Here is a 16394-nt window from a genome sequence, read left to right as displayed (position 1 = left end):
TATGAAAGATGAATTGTAGTGGAAAGTAAGTAACTATGGCATCAGAAATTAGCTCAACCCAGTAGGTGGAAAACTGGCACAATAACCTTGAGCTATAAACGTTTTTTTAATACTTTTACGCTAATGAGTTTGTAATTGTAAATATTGCTATGTGATTTATTTTTTAAACATACTATGAAAAATATTGTTTGTATTTGTGGGAATTTCAAATTATTATATTATACAATAGAACCTCTATCATTCATGAATTTATGAATCATGATGATGATGTACCCAAATATGGTAGTAATATGCCCAAATATGATAGTTATATGACATCATCATATCCATATATGGGCACATCACATTTTTTGTCACATAAAGTTTGATAGTGTAGACAGAGCTTTAGGGTTTCTTTTTTACTTGGCAAAATAAAATGTTGTCAATTGTGTAGTACTTGTTTGTTTGCACGATAATGTTCACATTTTTCAAGGTATTTATTTTTTTATTTCTTTATTCTGACACAAAATCATAGGATAAAAACACAATAAAGTACCGAGACGGCAAGCTTATTTCTATTGTGGTCCTTATATCTTTTAGCAAATAGCTATATACCAAATAGACCATGCTTATAGGTTTTCAGGAAAATCAATATATTGGTGACTTCACAAAGCTGTCTGTATCTTCAATATGTGGCAAAATTTTAAATATCACGCCTTCTGACGGTCTCCGTAGTTTGTCAAGTATTTCATTTAGTTTCTGAGTGCTTATTTATGTTTTTCATTTGTGATGATAATAATTTTTGTTTAAATATCATTTTTTTTATGAATGAAGGAAATAAATGTTATTTTGATTGATTGATTGAAGGGTCTCCACTACCTTTCTCATAGATTTCCATCAATTTAATTTTCATATCACCAGAAATTAATATAAATGTGGTCATTTTGTTTGCAGGTACAAGTCAAGTGTGGAACTTACAACCCTTTACTGGTGAAGATTTTAATATCAGATCCCTCGCTGACCGCATCCAAGACCTCCCTCATCTAATCTACCTGTACCCAGATATTCCAAAAGATAACGCTTTTAGATCGTATTATACGCCAATGTCCGGTAAGTTACTTAACTCGCATAAAAGGAACATCGTATCTTTGTATTTTATTTTCCATGTTTTTCTCTATTGCTTTTAAATATATTCTTTTCAAAGTTTTTTTTCTCAACCATGTTGTCCCAATGATGAAATGATAGACATTTCTCTTTCGTTAATTTTGTTCCAATAATGACAGAAAAATGACATTTTAGGCATTTTTTAAATGTGTTGAAAAATCTCTCTTTCGTTAATTTTGTTCCAATGATGACAGAAAAATGACATTTTAGGCATTTGAAATGTGTTGGAAAATCTCTCATACGTTTTTAAATGCGGCTATCTAAAAACTTTGGACCCTTTTAATAATGCTTATCCACATTATATAAAAGCATTGAATAATGCATTAATACTACAGTATCTCAATAGGCCATTCAGAGAGCACTACATATCTTTTTTACTACAATTTAATTATCACTCTGTTTTATTAAGGTCATTTAAATCTTCCCACAATTTTAGGTGTTTATTATTTATCCTAGAGGGAGTATTCCGTAATGTTTCAATAAGTGACATCTTTAATAAAGTGTCTAGCCCCAAGATACAATTGAATGGTCAAAAGTTGAACTACCGACCTTGTGTTTGTTGCCTGATACACAACCTTTTGAACAGTTAATAAGCTTACTTGATAGTGCTTTGGAAGGAGCTTAGTAGGATTGTATACTGTTACCTAAAACATAACAGCAAATAACATACCTAAAAACAAATATATAAATCAAAAGGCAAATTACTGAAAAAAGGAGATTGATAGTGTTAAAAAAAAATCACACATGAGTGCATTCTTGCCATTTGATTTGTACTCTTCAGTATTAGTTCTACTAAAAGAAATATTTCAGGTATATTTGATGGTGATATTTAATATTTTAGTACTATTGCACATTCAGCATTATAAAAAGAAATTGAGAATTTATTGCAATACGAGGCTGATGAAAGATCTGTGACCTGTAGTATTCGCCATCTATCTGTTCTACACTTCTATATCGGAATAAAGCTACTTACATATTGCTCCCGGTGCGGCACCCTGAGAAAAATATCACTAGCATTGAGCGTTCTTTCACATTGAGCATGAATTTGGTTATCTGTTGTCAAACAGGGTCATTCATGCTCACTGCTGATTAGACGAATGAAAAAAATTTATTTGATTTCAGAAAACAAATGGCTTTTTTATCCATCGCTATGAATTTGGAATCCGAATCAGGTACGGATTCAAATCGTACAAATTTGGTGTAAAAGGTCCTCCTATTCTTTACCACTGAATCCATTTTCCACGATATTTTTCTCAGGGCACCAGCCGAATCCAGGCGCAATGTGAAAACAGCTTAAGTCTGCCTTTTTTAATGGCCTAGCCTCCCACCTAGTCTTTGACATTGATTAAAGATTTACAGAGCCGATTAGTTGAATAAAAGTTTACATTAAACAGTAGGTGTTACATAAAACAAATTATGAATGTTTATATAAGTTCAATAGGAGAATATTTCATGAGTTAAAAGATTGACTGTTTGTTAAAGACTTGCGGACAATATAATACTTTGTGTTCCCTTCGAGGAAAACATTGAGTAGAGCTTTCTATAATTTACACATCATAAGCCACTGACAGTGATGAATGATCCTGTTTTTTTTCTTTGTGTAATTGTGCATTTAATGAATATTTCATGGCGGCGGGTGCCTTAATATTCATATCTGTGATGCAAGTGCCTGTTAATTCATGTAATAACACCAAAACACATCCGCGATGTACAATCAAAATTATCCATCATATTCAGCCCAGTTTGACAAGCCTATCTCTTAATACCTTCGTCCCAGAATACAAAATACTAACAGTCACGTCAGCGGGATCTTAAACTGTTCGTTTAGTTTTTTTTTATAGAAGTTTTATGTTCTACTTTTTGATTGGCTAAGAAACTAGCATAATGCAGTGATAGTTTGTGTAAAGTTGTTTTTAAGTGATATTCTTACGAAAATATGAAGATAGTATTTAAAAAAATATTTCCATGTGCAAGCAAAATGTTAGAGGTTTAATATCTCAATACTACTATGTACTGTATTTGACTTATCGTTTCACTATTTGAAGACCCTGTGTAATTTTCATAATGCTCTGCTAGACTAGTAAAAAAATATGCTCATAGGTTTCTGAGAGTGTACAGAATGACATTTCGACTCAATAGCTGTATCGCAAAAATGAAAGACTGTTAAATCGTAACGATACTTAAAACACTGATTAATTAAAAAGGCTAAAGGGGAGTAAAACATATTTTAAATTTCATGGTATCACTTTACGCTTTTTCAGGCACAGTTGTATGTAATCACATTACAAATCTATATATTTGATACCATTTAACCATTCTGATATTCCAAATGTACTTTTGCAACTTTACTGCTCCTTTCAACGACAAATGGAAATTCTATGCTGTAACGCTATAGATCAATTATCTTCTTTTTTTATCTCCTCGTGGTAGATTGTATATTTTTTATTTTCGTCATGTGCACATCCTGACTTTAATGTATTCTTTGATTAGACTGCGCTAAGCTTAAGCATTGCCGATGGCGCTAAATACAAACATTATTCAGCAAACACATTCAAAATTGTGATCTTTAACCTCAAACCACTTTTAAATAACAGTATGAATGATGAATATTTATGAGTTATTTATATTTTTGTTAATTATACGTTTTTGTTTGTTTCAGATCAACCACTTCCCTCTAATAATGGCTATGTGGGATCGGTTCTCGTTAGTCGAATTCCTCAGATTCCTGTGTAAGTTTGACAATTTTTATATAACATTTTTAATAACCTAATAACATTTTGTATCGTGTTTTAAAAATATTATTACCAGGCAGCTCACACAACATTAATTATTTACTCAAGAAGATCTGTGAGAATGAGAAAAAGCCACCCCGACTGAGATTCCAACCCGAAATCTTCTGCTTGATATGCTGATATCCTAGACCACACATTGGATATCAACTCTTTACCATCCTTGGCATGGTTCGGTGGAACAATTATTATAAATTGCACTCGCATGCAATAGAGATTGATACGCCCTCATTTTGTGTAAATTTGAGAAGGTGGGATCTCCTAAGAGATACTTTTAAACTTTTAAAACGCCGAAAGTCTTGGAATTATGTAAAAAGTCTAATTCTGCTTTTTTTGTATATATGAAACGCCAAACCACCCAAGGTAAAAAATGTCTGGCCCATTGTCCAAGTAACAATGTAAAGTAACTATAAACCTAAATATTATTTTTCTTTATAGGACAAACTGTCCCGACAACCCATCAACCCCCGGGTCGTACACACCGCAATATGACCCGCAGTCTCCTTCATCGTGTCCGCCGTCCGTTTGTAGTTTACAAAGTGACATAGGCATTAGCAATATGCAAGAACCCATGATGAATGATGGGTAAGATATTCTAAAGTCATTACGATCATAATCTTACAGACATGATAGTCTTAAGCTCTGACTACACTATCAAACGTTATGCGACAGAAACAAATTTGATGTTCCCATATATGGACATGATGATGTCATATCACTACCATATTTGGGCACATCACACTAATTTGATAGTATAGACAGAGCGTTACAGGGTATGCTCAGATTGACACAGAAAGCTTCTAAATATACACAAAGTTTATTTACTTGTTTGATAACAGTCAACACTATGTCTAGAATTTGTGGCTAAGCAGTGGCACCAATATGATTTTACTAAAAATGTGTTCAACGGCTTTATCAAGATGCGCAAAAATTGTCGCTAGGATAAAAATACAATTAAGCAATGCTAACTTTTAGATTAACCTAATGAGTTCAAGCAATGATGCATCGTTATTTTGTCCTCGGCATTTAAAGAGGACGATAAATTTCTAACAAAAAAACAAATTTGTTTACTATTCTTTGATGTAAATGATGTGCTACTGTTGTGTCAGTTTGAATATATACCTCAAGACATATTCCACATCAATACATTGATCAAACATACTGTACTTTTTCAACCAAAACAAACTTGTCCAATGATTTAAAATTATACATTTAAATTCAATAATCCGATGTTATTACTGTACATAATCTAGTAAAATCTAATCTAAGCATAAATCGTATATAAATTTTGTATACACAATGTTAAAAGTGTAAAATTTGAAATTGGGGAGGCACGCGCCAACCAACGTGAACGTAATCACTGGAGCACACTGAAGAGAAATTTAAAACATAGTAAAAACAAATCATAAAGACACACGATAAAAAGTAAGACAAATTATAAAGACACATCAATAATTTCAACCCATTGTTTTTCAAGACGTTTTTGTGTTATTGTCAGAAATGGAATAGGCCAGTAGACATTTTTGTTTTATTATCAGAAGTGGTATAGGCCAGTAGACATTTTTGCTTTATTATCAGAAGTGGTATAGGCCAGTAGACATTTTTGCTTTATTATCAGAAGTGGTGTAGGCCAGTAAAAGTTTTGCTTTATTGTCAGAAATGCTGTAGGCCAGTAGAAGTTTTTATTCAAACAGCAAATTAATGTCATTGACTAAAAGTTTAAAACCATTTTTATATATCAGGTTTTAAACTTAGAAAAAACACAGAATTTCTTGCAATTATGTAAAAAATTAAAGTCTAATTCCGCTTTTAATGAGCTTCCGTACTTATCGGTAAATTACTGGAACTAAAAAGACGCAAGTTCACAAAGAAAACAACACATTTTTTAAAAAGTACTGTAAATAATAATATCATGTTTTATAATATGTAGCTGTTACTGGCCAGTGAGCATGTACTTAATCGAACGCTAATTTTTAGTAATTAGATAAAAAAAATATTTTGAAGAATTTGTTGTTCTTCCCAAGCTTTTCTTATTATATTCTGCTGATTTTGTTAATACCAGCCTGTTAGTGTCGTTGAATTGAAATAAAAAAATAAAAAAATGTTGTGAATTTATCAGTTAACTTTTTAAAATAATTCGATAAAATAAGACATCTGTTGATATAAATATCTCTTTTTTTTGCGATTTCTGTTCGTGATAAATAATCGCGGTGAAATAATTATGTAGAAAGAATTGAGTATTCATAAGGAAGATACGATTGTCATGTTTTATTAGTATTTGCATTGATAGTATTAAGACGTTTAGTTTGTGTACATTGCACTGTAAGTGTCTAAACTTGCTTACCAAGTAACTGCTCCGCCGCCGCCGCCGCGATCACTCTATCACCTGTCACTAACTTAATAGACTTTCATTCAACGATTGATATTAACTGAAGTGTAGTAGACATATTTAAGTACACAGATAAGCAAGTTATGGTTGCTAGATGAGCCTGAGGCTGTACGGCTAGCTTCATTTGAATCTTATCACAAATGCACATACCCAATTGTGAATTTGTCATCAATATTTTAGATTTTCGAAATTGACAGCAAAAATGAGATTTTAATTCATATATTATATTTTTATATTTGATGTCTATTGTTATTGTTCCATTTTATAAATAAGTAAACAATTTATTCAACTTTCCTTATATATCTATAAATATAATTAATATATATAATTTAAATGAAAACATTTATTTTTTATATATTTTTCAAATATATTTTTTTTAAATTCAAATTCTTTTACAAATAATTAGTTTTGTATTATATTTTATTTTTTAATTTTTTTTTCCAATTCATTTATTTTTTAACAAATAATTATTGTTTTATAAGTAAATATTTCTTTAACATATATTTATTTTTTGTACATCTTTTTTTATTGGTTTAGTTTATTTTTTTTGTAAAAATCACAAATTTAGAATATTTATTTTATTGTGTTTTAGTATATTAATTAGAATATTCCTTACTATATTAGTTATCGAAAATCAATCAATCGATCAAAAACAAATCATTCAATATTCTGCTTTTAAACTAATTATTTACCAGCAAAATGTAATAAATGAATGTGTTTATGTATACTTTGACCCATATTCATGTTTGGATATAAATCACATGTGGCACCGCATTTGCTAATTGTTGTAATGTTAGAACTGTTTCACCAGAACTATTAAACGTCATAGAGTTTAATACTAACTGATGTTATAAATACCATTTAGATGAAAACAAGATCGTGTGCTTAAATATCTTGCACGTCTTAAGACTTAATTTGTGATGAACTGTGGTTAACGCTGAGGTGAAGTCACTTACAGTACAATGCTGCATATTGTTTATCAAATTGGTTTTTTCTCCATTTAAAAAATAAAAAATCTAGAAACTCAATAAATAATAATAAACGCTAAACACTATAAGAGAACTAGAAGGTGTCCTGGCGCGGTTGGCTCGGATATTGGTTGCATGATTTAGGAACGCTGAAGTGAAGTCACTTACAGTACAATGCTGCATAGTGTTGTTTATCAAATTAGTTTTTTCTCCATTTACAAAATAAAACAGCTAGAAACTTAATCAATAATAATAATAAACGCTAAACACTATAAGAGAACTAGAAGGTGTCCTGGTGCGGTTGGCTCGGATATTGGTTGCATGATTTAGGAACGCTGAAGTGAAGTCACTTACAGTACAATGCTGCATAGTGTTGTTTATCAAATTAGTTTTTTCTCCATTTACAAAATAAAACAGCTAGAAACTTAATCAATAATAATAATAAACGCTAAACACTATAAGAGAACTAGAAGGTGTCCTGGCGCGGTTGGCTTGGATATTGGTTGCATGATTTAGGAACGCTGAGGTGAAGTCACTTACAGTACAATGCTGCATAGTGTTGTTTATCAAATTAGTTTTTTCTCCATTTACAAAATAAAACAGCTAGAAACTTAATCAATAATAATAATAAACGCTAAACACTATAAGAGAACTAGAAGGTGTCCTGGCGCGGTTGGCTTGGATATTGGTTGCATGATTTAGGAACGCTGAGGTGAAGTCACTTACAGTACAATGCTGCATAGTGTTGTTTATCAAATTAGTTTTTTCTCCATTTACAAAATAAAACAGCTAGAAACTTAATCAATAATAATAATAAACGCTAAACACTATAAGAGAACTAGAAGGTGTCCTGGCGCGGTTGGCTTGGATATTGGTTGCATGATTTAGGAACGCTGAGGTGAAGTCACTTACAGTACAATGCTGCATAGTGTTGTTTATCAAATTAGTTTTTTCTCCATTTACAAAATAAAACAGCTAGAAACTTAATCAATAATAATGATAAACGCTAAACACTTTAAGAGAACTAGAAGGTGTCCTGGTGCGGTTGGCTCGGATATTGGTTGATGATTTAGGAACGCTGAAGTGAAGTCACTTACAGTACAATGCTGCATAGTGTTGTTTATCCAATTAGTTTTTTCTACATTTACAAAATAAAACAGCTAGAAACTTAATCAATAATAATGATAAACGCTAAACACTTTGGGAGAACTCGAAGGTGTCCCGGCGCGATTGGCTCGGATATTGGCAGCATGATTTAGGAAGAGATAATGTGCAAAGGCGTCGGCTCACCTACGACTATTGTTGTATTGTATATTTACAAAGATCAAATAGAGATATCATTTTCTGTAATGAATACATGCCATGTCGGGCATAGTTGATACTGTACACGAGAAGTAGAACAGAAAACTATTTAAATTCATAATTACATTTTTGGGATTATTTATACTTTCCTAAAACAAGTGTGTTATACAATACAGTATAAACTATAATTTTATTTTAAATCAATGCAAATGAATAGGCTGTTGTGTGAGCATCCTAAAAAATAAAACACAAGTCACAACATTATACATCAACATATAGCAAAATAATATATTGTTTATGTATTTTTTTTTTTATGTTTAATGATATCGGGAACTTTTATGAATAATTTTTATCTGTAAAGAAAGATTGTGATTGGGTAGAAATAAGTCATGTGATACCAAGCAATAGACAGTCCGATTTGCCCCCTCCTCCCTCGCCCAACCGATTTTTGTCGTCCATAACCATACATTGATATAACCATGATAATGAGGACATTTTTCCTACCTCTATTTTCATTTCCCCTTACTTTGACAGTTGATGAGCTGAAGGTCTTATTTTCCCCTCCTCTTCCCATCTGTATTTTCAAGTATTGCCGACTATGACTTCCTCGATGAAGACTTTGACTTTAGTTCCGTGACCCTGGATGACTACACGGATCCTATACAAGGCTTCATACCGGATGTACCAATGGAAGTCATGGAGGAGCTGTTGAGAGGGTTTGAGCTGTAAAAGGAACCAGCAAGACAGCTTCTCACAACGTCGTCTTGTAGTTAAACTAGTTTAGATCTGAAGTGACTAAAATCATTGTATTCCTTCGCATGTAAGTCTGAAATATAAACTTGATTGAACTATATAATATTCACGTAGCTTCTCACATTGTTGCACGATAAAATTCTGAAATCTGAAATGAGTAAACTCTCTCAAAATAGGACACCATAATGCCAGACTGATTTTTAAAGTCAGAATGAATTGCACTTTCTTAAAAGTTAAGTCAGTTTTGGGAGAGTTAATATCAGAATTTATATAAACCATAAATGTATTTTTAAAACAACTCAATATTCAAAATAAAATGAACAAATACAGAATTTACCTAAATTGGGACAAAATTATGTCATTGTTTGAATTAAAATATATGGTTTTATTTTTTAAGTTGAAATCGTGCAAATTTGAAAACGGTAACTGGATTTCAATCGTTTTTAACCATGCTCATTTTTTATGAGTACTAATTGTAACTGAAATATTTAATCTTTTTTTAAAGAACACTTTATCATTTATGAGCAGAATATGGATAGAAGTAAAGTATTTGTTATGCTTTGACCAGTTTATAGCTCACTTGAAATATTTGTTTACACTTTGGTTTTCAAAGAGTTTCAGTTTTGAATAAGCTCAGAATTATAAAGAATCAAATAGTTGTGTATAACTTATTAATGGAAATTAATTTACATGTACAATCAACTTTAATTAAATTATTTAATTAAATTCAATTGCATATTTTCATCAAATTGCATATTTTCAATTAAATATTTGTACTGTATTTAGGTTATTTTTTAGGGAAAATTTAATCATGTACAAAATTAATTTGATAACTGAATATTTGTATTAAAATAAATGTAAGTATGGTGTTGAAGTGCTTGGCTAACATTTTTGCTTAAGTCAAAGATATATTTGCAATGGACTTTATGATCTTCAAAATCATTGACTTAAAACAAAGTTAATTTTTTTTCTAAGCAAGTTTGGAAAATCTGGCCCCGTTTTTCTTAATTTGAAAAACTTTCTCTCAAATCAAAACATTCTTATTAACATACTAAATTTTATCATTTGACATTTGGACATTTATTCCAAATATCTTCAATAAAACAAAATTTAAAAAGTGTTGACAATGATTATGAGGAAAAATAGTTTTAATTTGTAAACCAATTAAGTCGCATTGTTGATATGAAGATGGATTTTAGAAGAGAGGAAAAACAAGTTTGAAGAGTGGAGAAATAAAGAAGAAAGAATTTGAAAAGACCAAGTTTGAAGAACTACTAACTATTTTGTTGTGACCAATTTTTCCAATTGATTGAGGGGACACTTTATCTTACAATGAATGGGAGGCAATATGTGTGTGTTAACACTACGGCCAAATCCAGTTCAAGGACTCTCTCATTTATATTGCCCCCAAGAAGGGACAATATATTGGTTTCCCGAGGTGTATCTGTAATAAAGGTTCTACTGTATTATCTTTAATTTTTCTTATAATTATCTTATATATTTTTAATTTAAAAAGGATAGGATTTGTTAAGACTCTGTGAATAAAAAAGTCATCTATGAAAAATTAACGCAACATACATGATTTCATCATTTAAATTAAAGTACATATATGGTTCGCTAATTATTAAACTAAACTTTATCTTTATAGTAACCGAGTTTCCCTAAAAATGTCTCCTTTTATTGTTTTCTTACCAATGATTACAAATATGTTTCGATTTATCGATTGGTTATAAAAATATTTATCTATACCAGATTATGTTTGAAATACGTGCACAGAATATATGATGTATCTGCGCACATGTGGAAACATACTGTTTTGCGTACGACGCAGTGATATGGATATGTATGACTAAAAGTAGAATGTGTAATGCATAGACAAGCACACTAAACTTAACTGTGTTTACTTTTCTTTAGCTATACTTTTTTGCTTGATATTATAAACTTATTCATGTGCTCGTAAACGAGAGTAATGTTTGTGTGTTTATAGTTGGTAACTGGTTTGTGATATATTACTCTCCAGAAATAATAAACCGATATCTAAAAGGTTACAAGTTCTAATTTTAAATCTGAAGCAACACACAGTGTTATCATTGATAATCTTGTTTGGACGCGCGCGTGTAATCATAGATACTCTTGTTTGGACGCGCATGTACAATCACGGTTACTTTTATTTTACATACGTGTGCAATTAATGATGATCTTGTTTGTACACGCGCGTATGATCACTGATAAACTTGTTTGTACGCGCGCGTCCAATGTATGTTAACACTGACTGAAGCTGAAATATATACTTACAATAACATTGTATTCATATAATTATTATACAGTATAAATGTTATTTATTATTATTATTATAGAAGCTAATAATAATAATAATTGTATCATGATACAGTATAGGAGGTAATATTAATACCGATTAATTATTGGCCATTTTAAGAGGAGAAAGAGGAGGGGTGGGATAATCCTTAAATTGTGTAAGTATCATACCAAGAATAAATTGGTTATATCACAGATATAATGTACAGTATATGTTTTATTTTATAAACAATTTTATTTCAATAATGTACATCTATTAGTGTTCCTCCTTTTTTTTAGAGAGAGGTTATTTTTTCATGATTTGACATGATAATTGATTTTTTAAAAAGTACTTTTTTATTTGTGATTTATGTAATATTAAGTGATAATGCCGAACAAATTCTACACTTTAATAGCAGTGTCACTTGACATGCTGGGTTCTCACAAGGACTCAATGCAAGGGCGTAGACCAATCACAAGCGACAGTTCGAATAATCGAACGCTTGTGATTGGTCAAGTCACTTCGTCGTAGTGGGAACCAAGCTTATGTGTGTAAGAAAGTACTCAACGAAATGATATCGTATTGTTGTGAGAAGAACCAGGTTTAGCAGCTAATATTCACTTTCTTGTAGTCGCTTGAATTGTAAATGCTGATAGGTATATTCTATTGTATAGTTCAATGCTATGAATGTCTTTTATTTGATTACAATAAATCACCCACCAAGAACACCGTGTGAATCTTATTTTTGAGGTGAAAATAAACGCGTTTACCAAGTGTTTTAAATAATGTGTAAGATAGAATACTTTAATAATAAATTCGGTTCGAACGCGTTCAATATGAGACAAACACGTTTTCCAGCAGATTTTCTGGTAACGCGTTGCATCAGCGGCGCCGACAGTTTAAAAACGTAAATCTACTCTTTTAATTGTACTCGATTGTAAAGTGATTGCAACAGAATCATTATATTTGCTTTGAATTATACTAGGCTATTATAAACATGCATTAACAAATTATTACTCTTTTCATTTAAATTTTTTGCAATTTTAAATCCATATTACCTCCGGGCTACTTCTACAATAATAGCAGAACCAACCGGAAGGTAAATCGGTATAATGTATTACAAGACGCCTTGGTGGTGTTGCAGAATGTCATTATATTAAATTACATTAGCTTGTATAACGGTAATGATCAAAGCACAACGCGTAATCCCGTCAACTTTTTCTGGATGGATGTGATTACGAAATGTACTTTTATAAATTCACAGTTTGGTCATTGTAATTGATTGAAAGTTGTGGTTTACGATAAATAAGTCTATTGATGATGTGTTTAGAAAAACTGAATGCATAATATTCATGGTTCATTATAGCAACAATATTATCGTCTGCTTAAATCACGAAGCATCACAAGATCGACGCGCGCGGACGAATGTACCACTCGATTACGCGGCTATCCGAGTAAACATGGTCATTCTGCGCACGCTCAGAAACATAATGAATATGCAGAATTACTATTTCTACTCGACAGCTACGCAATTGAGTTGCGTGTCGTGAAAATGTAGTTTTTCCCAATTTGAGCGCGTATCAAATTATGCGGTTTTACGGACAATTACAGAAATTGTGTTATGTTTCCAACCGATACAGTTCGCGGAATCTTGATGAATTATGGGACCTTTGGCACAGAGAGAACTTATTCTAATTAATGAAAACCATTATCTGGCAAAGGTAAACAACTTTTCATGACTGTAAAAACCTGATATCTTTACTTGTTGATGATAGACTGTTAATATTATATTGACTGACGCGACAATTAATGTGATAATTCTATATTTAACTCACATCGTTCCTGAATTAATACGGTTAATGACCGCGTAAAAGCCATCATAATTTGATCGCGCGCACAATCAAATATGGACAATCGATCATAGGTTATGACAAAACAGTCTTTTAATTGTGAGGAATAATTAGTCTCCTTATTTCATTTTAACAACCGGCCAAAAGTTATGATACTTATTTTGAAGAGTAAGTTCGATAATTAGCCGTGCAAACATGAAGATACAGACGTAGAGCTCCCCCCCCCCCCCACCCTCCCCCTCTCTATGCTACCTCTATTCAATGGAAACTCCTATACTTTATCGTGAAACAATAAGGAATAACGCCATTATTCGACCGACACTGTCTTTTTAGGCCCCAATATCGCTCTATAGTATACATCCTCTGATGTTCTGTACTATACCGACATTTTCGTGTTTTTTTTCTCATTTTTTGGTGTGGTACGGTGACCGAGCCTTATTTTAACACACGGCTAATCCCTATTCAGGCGACACCCATACTCTTTTGTGTCCCGAAGGTGTCCCCTCAATAGGCGTTCTACTGTATAGAATTTCACTTCACAAATATTGTTTTTAGTACGCATACGTCACTGACGAAACATGGTAAATCTATTACACTGCTTGTGTCAACGAAACGAAATAAATTAAAATCTTGTTTTTTATTTTCTTATCAAATTTAACTGTTACTTGTTTGTGCTGAATATGTCTAGAATCACCATAAAACATATTTATATATACCCATTTTCATAAGAAGCTATTTTTAGATAAACTTAAATAATCATAACATCATCAACTTGTTTCGCATTGAAAGATGACGACATTAATTACTAACACAGTTAAAACTATAAGTACACGGATTGACCCGATAATACTGAAAACATGTTAGCCGAGATACACGCTCATAATATTATTTTAACTTAAGGTAGTTTGAGATTGTAGGCTTTTATTATTGATGATTGATATTGCATTCATTAAATGACGTTACAACTAAATTGTACTATTAATGACAAATAGCTATAACATTGATTAAGTCGCCCATTGGTTTTAACATTACTGTAAATTATTCTATTCTCATATACAGTACCCTAATTTTTAACTAGTTGTGACGTAAGATGATGTTTTCGGTTAATTGATTGTCCCGGTTTTTAGTCAGTTTATACATCCTGCTTACATGGAATGTTGGATTAAAATTTTCATATTTTTCTCATTTCCGTTGAATTGTTTTACTAATTATTGAGCGTGTTTACATTAACGATCATCAGCCTATAAAGCTTGGTTCCCACTAGAAACAAACTTCTCCCGCAACGTAACGTTTGGTTCCCATAGAGACTCAGCACACGGACGTAGCGCAACGCAAGCAACTTGACATATTACAAGCGATGGATTATTCCAACAGTCGTTTGTCATTGGTCAACTCGATTGCATTGCGGCTACATCCTAGCGTTGTAACTTAATACTAGTACGCTTCTACCAATTGAATTTGTTTGTTCGTCTGGGGCTCTCTATTAGTCAGGTGGCTTAGCGACTAAAACGTTACACGGTGGACAAAAGCACCAAATTTGGCATGAGGCTTCTTTTAGACGTACTAATAGATTTTTGCCTAGGAGCCACCCGATCAGCTTCCGATTTTCCAAGATGGCGGCCAAAATCCAAAATGGCTGCCAGTAAATTGGTATATCATATATCTCTGGCTGTAAAAGTTACAAATAGACAAATAATGTACTGAATCAAGAATTTCTGAGGTCAGTAAAACCGATTCAGGAAATATTATATAAAGTGAGTTCCAAAATGGCGCCCAAAAATAAAAATGGTAGCCATTGAAATTGAAATACATATAATCGTATACAAAGTCACAAATAGTCCATTCCTAATGTAATTTAGTCTGCAAATCAGAAGGAAAGTGCAAGCATTGCATTTTATGAATTTTTTAACCATGCTAGTTATAAAAACCCATGTTATCAAATTTCTAAAGTTTTTCCTTGACCTTTGACCTCAATTTGATTATTTTAATCCAATTGAAAACAAAATAACCATATCTCCGCAACGCTTACATTAAATTAAATAATTTTAGTGTCAAATTATTTGGAAGATGCATATTAATATTCGTCCTAATGGAAACATTTGTCAAAAAATGGCCGGAAGTATGATTTTTGGTATTTTTGACCTTTGACCTACATGTCATATAACTTGGTAACTAACAGTTGGACAAACTTTAAATAGGTCTCAAATTAATCAGAAGATGGATGTTTCTATTCAGTCTAATACAAACTTTTCCAAGAAAATGACCCAGATTCTTGTTATTGACCTTTGACCTGTACTGGTAGTACACATTTCTATATCTCGAAAACTAGTGGTCGTAAAAGTTTTTTTATGAGAAATTGTTAGAAAAATATATATTTATATGTTTTAAAATAAAACAGTTTCTATAAAAATGTAAAAGAATCCTAATTATGATAACTAAATTTTTAATTTCTTAATATCCAATAGTATTGTTATGTATTAAAATGTGTTATATTTGCTGATTTTAGGCACTTAACGTAAATTTATCTGAACTATGGATATTTAATGTAAATTTTTTTTTTTTTAATATAAAGAAAATGTAATTATCTATCAAATAAGACCATTTAAAAAATATTCTGACAAAACCTTAGTTAGTTACAGGTAAAAAAGTGTACTTTTACTTATGTGAACAGCGCCCTCAATCTTTATTTTCCCAAAAATACCACATTTTATGTGGTTTCAGAAACTGAACTGGTTATAACTTTTTTTTATTGATTTTTGTTACAGTTACTTGTAATTTACATACCACCTCTACCATTTACTACAGTTACTTCCTTTACATATTACTTCTGCCGTCCACAGATACTGTATGTGATTTCCTAGTTTACTGGCAGCCATTTTGGATTTTTCCCACCATCTTTGCAAC

At 31.6% G+C, this 16394-nt stretch overlaps 1 protein-coding gene across 3 annotated transcripts in view; it reads left to right on the top strand.

Annotated features, from left to right (window-relative positions):
• LOC144837519 (signal transducer and activator of transcription 5B-like) overlaps positions 1 to 12366 on the top strand; it is a 43702-nt gene extending 31336 nt beyond the window's left edge. For 2 of the 3 annotated variants that reach the window (XM_078692689.1, XM_078692680.1), the window contains exons 17-20: positions 934 to 1089; positions 3803 to 3872; positions 4371 to 4517; positions 9179 to 12366. In XM_078692689.1, the coding sequence (XP_078548815.1) occupies positions 934 to 1089; positions 3803 to 3872; positions 4371 to 4517; positions 9179 to 9320 (515 nt within the window). In that variant the 3' untranslated portion in view covers positions 9321 to 12366. Of the gene's footprint in view, positions 1 to 933; positions 1090 to 3802; positions 3873 to 4370; positions 4518 to 9125 lie in introns of all 3 variants that reach the window. The other variant, XM_078692698.1, reaches the window with a different exon arrangement.
• Positions 12367 to 16394: the final 4028 nt, after the last annotated feature.

The sequence above is a fragment of the Antedon bifida genome, chromosome 1, assembly GCF_963402885.1.
Source record: "Antedon bifida chromosome 1, ecAntBifi1.1, whole genome shotgun sequence".
Classification (NCBI taxonomy): Eukaryota; Metazoa; Echinodermata; class Crinoidea; order Comatulida; family Antedonidae; genus Antedon; species Antedon bifida.
Note: the sequence above shows the minus strand (reverse complement) of the source record. Positions and strands in the feature narration are given on the sequence as shown.